We start from the raw sequence: 10,438 nt of genomic DNA on the forward strand, positions 1-10,438 counted from the left end.
CAAAGGAGGAAAGAATGTCCAATGGAAAAAAGACAGTCTCTTCAACAAATGGTATTTGGAAAATTGGACAGTCACATGCAGAAGAATGAAACTGGACCATTTCCTTACACCACACACAAAAATAGACTCCAAATGGTTGAAAGACCTCAATGTGAGACAGGAGTCCATCAAAATCCTAAAGGAGAACACAGGCAGCAACCTCTTTGACCTCAGCCGCAGCAACTTCTTCCTAGACACATCGCCAATGGCAAGGGAAGCAAGGACAAAAATGAACTATTGGGACTTCATCAAGATAAAAAGCTTTGCACAGCAAAGGAAACAGTCAAGAAAACCAAAAGACAACTGACAGAATGGGAGAAGATATTTGTAAATGTCATATCAGATAAAGGGCTAGTATCCAAAATCTATAAAGAACTTATCAAACTCAGCACCCAAAGAACAAATAATCCAATAAAGAAATGGGCAGAAGACATGAACAGACATTTTTCCAAAGAAGACATCCAAATGACTAACAGACACATGAAAAAGTGTTCAACATTACTCAGCATCAAGGAAATCCAAATCAAAACCTCAATGAGATACCACCTCACACCAGTCAGAATGACTAAAATTAGCAATTCAGGAAACAATAGATGTTGGCGGGGATGCAGAGAAAGGGGAACCCTCCTACACTGTTGGTGGGAATGCAAACTGGTGCAGCCTCTCTGGAAAACAGTATGGAGGTTCCTCAAAAAGTTGAAAATAGGATTACCGTACAACCCAGCAATTGCACTACTGGGTATTTACCCCAAAGATACATTGTAGTGATCTGAAGGGGTATGTGCACCCTGATGTTTATAGCAGTAATGTCCACAATAGTCAAACTATGGAAAGAGCCTCGATGTGCATCAACAGATGAATGGATAAAGAAGATGTGGTATATATATACAATGGAATATTATGCAGCCATCAAAAAAATGAAATCTTGCCATTTGCAATGACGTGGATGGAACTAGAGGATGTATGCTCAGCTAAATAAGTCAGTCAGAGAAAGACAAGTATCATATGATCTCACTGATATGAGGGATTTGAGGAACAAGGTAGAGGATCATAGGGGAAGGGAGGGAAAAATGAAACAAGACGAAACCAGAGAGGGAGACAAACCATAAGAGACTCTTAATTTCAGGAAACAAACTGAGGGTTGCTGGAATGGAGGGGGGTTGGAGGGATTGGGTGGCTGGGTGATGGACATTGGTGAGGGTATGTACTATGGTAAGCGCTGTGAATTGTGTAAGACTGATGAATCACAGACCTGTACCCCTGAAACAAATAATACAGTATATGTTAATTAAAAAAAATAAAAAAAATCTTATGCAAAGTGAAAGTAGCCAGTCAAAAAGGTTGCATACTGTGTAAGTCCATTTATACGACCTTCTGGAAAAGGCAAAATTACAAGAACAGAACAGGATCTGGGGTTGTAATGAACCAAATGTTTGTGTCTCCCCAAAATTCATATGTTGAAACTCTACCCTTCAGTGTATTAAGAGGTGGGGGCCTTTGGGGGTTAATTAGCATCAGGCGGAGTCATATTGGAGCCCTCATGACTAGGATTACCTTTGAGAAAAATTCTTTTCCTCCCTGGGCCTCTACTGTCAGATAGTTTAGAGCAGAGCAATTGAGGCTCAACTCACTTTGTTAGAGGATCCCTGCATTCTGCTACTAAGAGCTCCCTGTGTAGCTTGGCCTTCTAGATCCTGCATTCCATTTCCCAGAGTTGAACATCCTGCTTTGGTCAGCATTACCTTTTTTCTCTTCAATTCTATTTTACTTTGGATTTTAATTAATATGTATGTGTATGTTTGTATGTATGTGGCCATGAATTACCTAAAGTCTGTCTTACTGTTTCAGTATTCTCCCTTCCTGAACCCAAACCCACTCAGATCAGCTAATGATCACTTTTCCTCAGACACTCCATTAACTGACTCAACAAGTCATCCTGCATTTAACTGTGGGTTAAGATCCCTGTCCCAAATCAGGCTGAATACCTCTAAATCTACTGTGACTTTGAGAAGCAGCTACTTGTATGGCAAGAAAAACAAGTTTGGGAACCCTCCCTGGCCCTGTTGTTTTGCTCTTCATCCCACATTTGCCCACTGTCTTCATGTTGCCCTTTCAACCAGGAGTGGCTTGAACTTTCTCAGGCTTTGACTGGCCCTGAAAAGGATGGTGGACAAAAGGGCTGAGGTAAGAAATACATTTAGGGATAAGCAAACTTTAGGCAGTATGGTGTCATGATTAAGACCATTTGCTTAGGAGTCAGGAGGCTCTGGGTTTGAATTCTGATTTTGTCTCTTACTAGTTAATGTGATTTGGGGCAAGTAAATGTCTTATTGCCTCAGCTTCTGCTCTGTAAAATGCAGCTGGTGATGTCTACTCCATATAGAGTCAGCATAGTGTGGTGATTAGAAGTGTGAACTCTGCCTGGGTTTGAATTTTGGTTTGTTGTTTAGTAGCTGTATGGCCTTGAGCAAGTTACTTAACCCCTGTGTAACTAACAAATTCTACCTCTGTAAAATGAGGGCTCTTAGTGGCTATCAAGATAACAGTACCTGCCTCATATGAAATGGTAATATTTCTTATTTGAGGATCCTGAATATTCATCTAGCTGCATTCTCAAAGAAGACCAAAATAAAACTAAAGAGTGATATGATTCATGGCCTCTAAAAGTAGAAATCTGAAAAATGCTAGAATACAGGATTTTGATGGCATTTTATAATCCCTTGTGTGTGTGATAAAGAAATAAACACTGAATTGTAGACAACAGAAAATGTAGGATGCATAGGTTCTCTTTACTTCCATCCAAGAAATCTATTTAGTAAAAATAAAGAAAAAAATAAAAAGAGAAAAATGAAAGCAGGAGCCAGATAAGAGCTTCAAACCTGGGCATGCTGGAGTGGGGCCCCCTAAAGTGGCAAGGGGAGTGAGGGGCACTAGGACAGGGAAGCTCAGCCTGCTGGGAGAGCCAGGCTGCATCCAGGGAAGGAGGGAATGGGAGTTTAAGGATCTTCTTCTGTTTGTCAAACCCAGCGCAAAACTTTGTCAAAGGAAATATTGGAGATTTTAAGAATCAGTATAATGAGACAGTGAAAATAGGTTTTGGTAAAAGTTTGGAGATTTCTGGAGGAAATAATGATGAGTATATCAAGGAAAAGAGGGTCTCACAGGCAAGCATTTTCTCACTGTGTTAATATCAGGAACAACTTCACTCACCCATGGCCACATAATTTAGATCTTCTGTAATAGGCAAGCATCATGCGAATAAAAATTAATATGATGAAATCCTACTTTTCATTGTGATGAGTCAGAGAATGTCTAAATTTGAGCAAATACTCTGTTAAGAATGAGTTGTTCATAATTAAGTAAAATGTTTACTCAAGTTTATTGAATAGCATTAGATTAATAAGAAGCATTAAAGAATCAGGTACCAGAGACCAATAAAAAAAAAGTCTGTGCAAACGATGTGAGTAAAAAAAGTTCATTAAAGCAAATGTATGAAAGAGTACCTCTGAACATCAGCTTTTAAATGCTTTTCCTGAATATTCTATGAGTTTAAGTCTGGGGATCATTGAATGTTATTAGTTTTTGCATATGACAGTAAATTTCATAAAAGAACTCTTAAAAGTAGGACCCCATTTCTCTCAATACTGAGCTTTTAAATGGAAGGTATCAACTATGAGAGCCCTCTGTCTCATAAAGTTCCCTGGGTTTCCCAGGCAGGTTTCAAGTCTCTTATGGAAGCCTGCTTTTCTTACAGTGTAAAATGATTGAAGTGAATTCCATCATTTCTTTCTTAACTCAAGCCACATGTTCAGATTTGAGGTTTAAATTCTTATTCCCTTATTTTCTAGGAAAATTTAGCACTAAGCAATAGATATACTATTAAAAGAAACCTATGTGATTTATTACTAAGTAATTACCCTCAAAGAAACTTTCCTCTGTGATGAATGAGAATGCAAAGCCCAAGTATATAGGGTACCATATTTTTCAAAAAGCCCAACTTGGCCCCATAAGCTGCTCAGGGTTATTTTACATATATTTTCATGCTTGCTTATATGGAGAAGTTCTTTTTCTCAGAAAGGTTCATCCAAATACAGAACTAAAACCCAGAGCAGGTTCGGGGGAATACAGGTGTCCTTAGTGGGGATATTGGCATCACTTGATCTTTCTCTTAAGCACTGGAGCTGGTCGAGTTGAAGTAGCATTTTTTCTATAATAAAAACAAAAACAAGGGAGTCGTGTTTAGAGACTTACTAGAAACTGGCTTTCTGTTAAAGATGTCAAACAAGGAATATTGTACATACTGGCTTCCAATTTAGTTTATTGAGCTACTGAAATCAGTCACCCTCACTCATTTGAAAAGTAATAATAGTGAAGAATAGGTATTTGTCTTAGGAATGTCTCATAAATTTAAAATGGTCTCCATTTTGATTTCCCAATAAAGAGAAACCCTTCAGTACAAATTGGAATCTGGAAACCCTTTGTATGCCTGACTTACCTCTGTAATATTTTTATTAATCTTTGTGTCCATTTCAAGTTAGGGTTCAAGCATAGGACTGACTTATTCTTTTTCCAAATTCTGGGGGAAAGGAAACAAAAATAAAAATAAAGCAGTGTTACATTTTAGTCAATCCTGCACTTAAGAAGAGTTGGGTATAAAAGTATTCCTGGATGAAGTGAAATTGGAGGTGGGCAGTGTAGGATCTGAAGTAGGTGATTTGTAGTGTGAGGTCTGAGGAATGAGGAAAGCATTTGCAGAATGGTCATGTGTGAGCCAGTGGAGCTGAAGATGAAGTTTATAGAATCTCAAGTGTCAAGGGTTAATGCTTTGCTGACAGTCTTTACATGAGTTGGAGGTGGGCCAAATAGCTGACCCCAAGATTGGCTCACTTCGAAATCTGTATCACAATATCTTTAAAATGTATTTGTCCATTGAGCTTGGGAGAACAAAATAAACTCTAGAGAACACTCTCTTGAGAAAATTTTATTTGAAAAAAAAATTCAATGAAATTTAATGTGGGAGAGTGACATCTGCATTTTGTTGAACCTCTAGTGAGGTTTTCACTGCTTTAAGAGATTCAACAACAACAAAAGCAGCAATAATAATTACTAGCTAATATTGATCAAGCACTTACAATGTGTCAATCACTATGCTCAGCAGGTAGCATGAATTATCTTAATCTCACACAAATCCTGTGCTAGAGAACTATTATTTCCTTACATTCAGATGAGGAACTTGAGGCTTAGAGAGTTTAAAAAGCTTGTCTAGGACTGCACAACAAATGCAGTGATAGAGCAGCATCCAAATGAAGGTTATCTGCCTCTAGATAGCCACCACTCTACATGCGCAGGATCTGAATGGTTATCAAGTGCTGGACACAGTGTCAAATATTTTACATGCAGTGGAAGACGTGAGGTTCCCTGGGACACTCAACTCTCTATTGGGGTGGACTTTGAACAAAGCAATTTCTTCACATTTACCTTAGTTATGAAATAGCAGATAGCAAGGATCCATCCATCTAGCTTTGAAACTACCCTTGTAAATGAATCTTAAAGAGGTACGAGGTCATAGCACTGTTGGGTTCTTGGGCAGAACCTTCCAATTTGGTTTCTGAGTTCAGGATGGAAAATAGATTTCTGACCATTTGGACTCATAGGATTTTTATCCCGATTGCTATGAGTTTCTCATAATTTCCAGCTTTTGTTTCTATATCTGATTAAAATTCAGAAACAGAAATTTGGGGAGAAGATATAAAATCCAATTCTTGTCACTTCGAAATGATTGAAGTTAACAAAGAGAAAATTAGGGTGCATTACTTCCTCAGGTTGAGAGGTGAGAGATGACGCATGGTAGAGGGAATGTAATTTAAAAAGAGAGACAGAGAAAGTCTCAGTTTTTTAAACAGCCAGAGGAACTGCTCCCAAATAGGTCATGGTTAGACTTGACATCTCTGAGGTTTTTTTTAATTTAAATTAAATTAGCCAACATATAGTACATCATTAGTTTCAGATGTAGTGTTCAACAATTCATCAGTTGTGTATACCACCGAGTGCTCACTGACATCTCTGAGTTTCAGGACAATAATTGTGGTTTAGTTAGAACCTTCATTGGTAAAGACATTAGGGAAAGTACAATGCATTTTAATGAAAAATTTTCATACATATTTTTAATATCCCATATTTCTTTTTTGCAAGTTGAATCCAACTAGTGCGAGAGAGACCCAAAGCACAAAGCAAAATGGGACAAACAAAAAGTAGCTGCTTACAAACATATCAAAAGTCTAAAGAAGTCCAAGGGAAGGGCTGCTAATGAAAATGAAGTCAGGGATGCCCTGAGAAAGATGCTATACCTAATACTTCAAGGTATTGTGGGTGCTTGGTTCATAAAGATAGATCAAAGAAGGAGAAATAAAAGTTCCAAGTAGTGATACACAAAAGATCTATAGGCTGTATTTAAAATATTAAGTGTAACAATGCAACATAGGTTGTACCTCTATTCTATGCCAGGTAAGGGATAAAGCACTGGGAGTAGAGAAACAAATAAATCTGATCCTTCTCTGGAGAGAACTTATTTTCTGGTGGGAGTGAAAGAGAGAGAGAGAGAGAGAAAAAGAGAGAACACCACAAACCTGATTGTTTCAACACAGTGATGCTATGATAATCACAGCTAACATTCACTGAACATTTATTACATTTATTACTGTGCCAGGTACTATACAAGGAGCTTTATATGCAATGTGTAAATTCTCATTTGATGTGCCATGGAAAATGCTATGATAGAAGTATGAACAGATTTCTCTGAAAGCACTGAAAAGGAAGGGTCACAGAAACATTTCAGTAAAAGAAAATACCTATTGAATTTCTTGTAGCCACTATTGTGCCCTTAGCCTAACTCTTCAAAGTTGATCTTAAGGCTAAAGGACAGTTCCATAACATAGATGTTCAGACCAAGGACTGTTGTGAATACTTATTTTCTTGCTCTTTAACTTCTGGGGAGCAAAGTGTCTGCTTCTGCTGACAATTTGAATTTGGTGGAAGAGAGAAGAGGCTTGGTGGGGGAACACCTGGGTGGAGTCCTGGTTCTGTCCCTTTCTAGTGGTATGCCTCAGGGCAGTTAGTTAACCTCCCTAAGCCTCAGTTTCTGCATCTGTAGAGGAGTGATAACATTAGACACAACTTAATAGGGCTGTTAAAGATGAGTGAATGTGCATAAAGCACTTAGCTCAGGGCAGAGGCAAAATAGGTTCTTAACAGATATTACTGAGTCTCATTATTAGCTTGAGAATTGTTAGCAACTCTCGAAATCACTGAGATTCTTGAATAAGAATGCTATGTTGTATACCTGAAATGAATGCAACATTGTATGTCAACAATACTAAAAAAATACTATATGGCAACATTTGATCTGATTTTCATGGGGAGAAAAGAATCACATAAATTTTTCTTCTGCAACTTACATGACTTCTTTGTTTGGGCACCCATTCCCAGGAGGGAAGATCTGAAGCTTGTCAATGTGCTGGATCGGGATAATGCCTGAGGTCTCTTGGAAGCATTTACACTTTAAGTTTGTATTGTAGGCCTCCAGAACACCTGTAAACACAATCAGTTATTTTAATAGCCTGGCATATAATGCATAACTTGAATTTAATTACTAATCTTTCATACGGTGCATTTGAAGATTTAAAAATTTCAAGTCGGCGCTTTCACCCAGATGCTTTTAGTTTATGTATTTCTGCTTGTCTTGGCTTATTTTCAAACATTTTCTACCAAAACCTTAAAAATAAAATCAGCTTTCTAAAAACACACCTATTGAAATTTGTGATAGTGTTATATTGGTGCTCAGGTAATTGTCTATATAATAAAATTTGAGAACCTCCACTCTGGGGACTTGAAACTCAGTTATAATTAATACAGCATAAAGTCAACTGATCTTCCCTCCAAACACATAAAAACCAAAGATATGAATTCCTTACAGTGTCCCCAGAGCAATAATAAGCTGTAACAGGATTGTTCTCATCATGCCCAAACCACCCCCCCCCCTTTGTCTCTCCAAGGAAATACCACGGAAGATATTTTTTGTTTTTTGTAATATGTTGGTCCTCCATATCAGTTGCAAATCGTTACCAACCAAAGTCCAATAATAAAAATTCAAGATTATTTTTATTCAACAACACTGGTGATTAGCACCAAATACTTTTATAAGTTATCTATCTCATGTATTTTAATGAATTCTACCCTCTTTAAACCCAGTGCCTACCACCATGCTTGACATGTATTTGAAATAAAAGGGACCTGGCTCTCAAGGCATTTACAATTTGGTGGAGGAAACCAATGGACAAAGACTAAAAATGTCACAGAATGTTCTATTTCTTCTTCTTCTTTTTAAAGATTTTATTTATTTATTTGAGAGAGAGAATGAGAGACAGAGAGCACGAGAGGGAAGAGGGTCAGAGGGAGAAGCAGACCCCCCGCTGAGCAGGGAGCCCGATGTGGGACTCGATCCCGGGACTCCAGGATCATGACCTGAGCCGAAGGCAGTCGCTTAACCAACTGAGCCACCCAGATGCCCCAGAATGTTCTATTTCACACCCAAGATCCAAACTGCATGATGAGAACAGAGGACCTTGCCAGGGCAATGGGAAAGCTTTACAGAGGAAGAGAGAGATGAAGGTCTTGAAGAATAAAAATAGCATGTGAAGCAAAATAACAATTGAAAAACAATTGCTTGCAACTTTAAGAACAAAAATTCGTCTTTTACACCTGAGCAGACACCTGAGCAGAGTATATCATTCTGCACATGCTTCGGATTTCTTCAGCTGTATAAAAACTTACAGCTTCAACTAGATATTTGTCTATTTACACAAACATAGTCACCCCATTTGGACTTGGAAGTCTGCTTCTTTGTAGAAAGCATGTACTTAAGTACCCGTGTTGTGCTTACAATGGCTCATGTCAGAGCTAGCCATATAGAATTACACAAAACATTCCCTTCAGGAGACCAACCTGTTGAGGTCAATTATCTTTAAACCCTATAAAGAATTTAGTCAGGAGGGGTAGCGTTGAAAGGCAGAGCAAAGAAGATATACACGGGAAGAATTAGTTATAGCAGAGCTGAATCCAAAAAAGACCAGGAATAGACAAACCAAGTATAAGTCACACGGATGCTGGACTTCAGTATCTCCATCTATGGATAAGAATCTTAACAACAACCATGCTTCTAGCCTCTAAATCTCTAAGCACATTACTTTTAGAAATCTAGAAGCAATCGAGTAGTCTCCCCGCCACCAGTCATATTGCTCCCCATTTTCTAATTAAAAAGAAAGAAAGAAATGGCTGAAGACTATTTCTGCACAAAGCACAATGATAAGCTACATGAAAGTCCTCACCATGGACTGGAGGGAGGCTGCAGACCAGCAGCATGAGCAGCAGAGATCCCGGGGTGAACCTCATTCTGCCTCAAGGTGGAGTTCAGACTTCAGCTCTGGGTCTAAACTGTGGTTTCTGAGCACACAGACTCGTATTTATTTAGGCCAGTGAGGGCCCTCCCACTGTCTTTGTCTCCAATAGGTTAGCTGTGTCATCATTTTTAAAAGTCCCCAAATACTGCTGAGCTTGCTTTTTTTTGAACTCCCCTTGCAAATTTTATGAACTGGCTCCAGAGCACTATAAGTATAATGAAATAGTTCTTGAAAATGTAGACTCTAAATGGTAGGGATGCTGCAGAAATTTGGGGGTGGAGAGAGAGGGAAAAGACATCAGACTGGCGGTTCCACAGCACTCTCTTTAGGATTATTCTCTGGGATCGTGGCTTTGATTGCTTCTCTCATTGAAGGGTCAGCAGGCTTTCTCAATGACATTTGAATACGTGATCTAGGAAACGAGGGACTCTGTCGAGCACATCCTTGTGCCCCCGGCCCCTGTAAGAGAGTCTAGCCTTTGGCAGGTGCTCAGTAAATATTTGCAGATCTAATGAATGTCTCCTTATGTACAGATTCCCATGCTGACTAGGTTACTGTTTTTCCACCAGAATTTCCCACCTTTTATTTTGTTATCTGAAATCTATAATTACGTATGTAATTTGACCATTGTGGAAATCCTGGAAGGGGCAAGTGTGTGTCTCTTCATTGGTGTGCGTGTGTCTTGATGAAGGAAGGGAGGCAACAGCTTTGAGGAAGAGAATCTTTCCATCTCTGGGATGCAGGTTCTCAAGCTTGAAAACAGGTGTCAGTGGAGGGTGTCATGAAAATTTCATCAGATACTAAAGTCAATATTATATTTTGTTTAACAAAGCATATGGGCAATTTGGCTTTGATCCTGCAAAATAGCCCGTGAGGACAATGAGTCCATAGTCTTAACTCCCTTGCTAGGAGCTCTTTGATTAAAAAAGAAAAGAAAAGTATGT

At 38.7% G+C, this 10,438-nt stretch overlaps 1 protein-coding gene across 1 annotated transcript; it reads right to left on the bottom strand.

Annotated features, from left to right (window-relative positions):
- Positions 1 to 2,817: 2,817 nt before the first annotated feature.
- On the bottom strand, positions 2,818 to 9,606 carry CXCL13 (C-X-C motif chemokine ligand 13). The gene is made up of 4 exons (XM_006743446.3): positions 9,423 to 9,606; positions 7,494 to 7,626; positions 4,535 to 4,615; positions 2,818 to 4,246 (listed from the first exon to the last, which is right to left on the bottom strand). The coding sequence occupies exons 1-4, from the start codon at positions 9,484 to 9,486 to the stop codon at positions 4,192 to 4,194; spliced, it is 333 nt and encodes a 110-aa protein (XP_006743509.1). The 5' UTR covers positions 9,487 to 9,606; the 3' UTR covers positions 2,818 to 4,191.
- Between the last annotated feature and the right edge of the window lie 832 nt (positions 9,607 to 10,438).

This window comes from Leptonychotes weddellii, chromosome 2, assembly GCF_054177405.1.
Source record: "Leptonychotes weddellii isolate Sample4059 chromosome 2, ASM5417740v2, whole genome shotgun sequence".
NCBI lineage: Eukaryota > Metazoa > Chordata > Mammalia > Carnivora > Phocidae > Leptonychotes > Leptonychotes weddellii.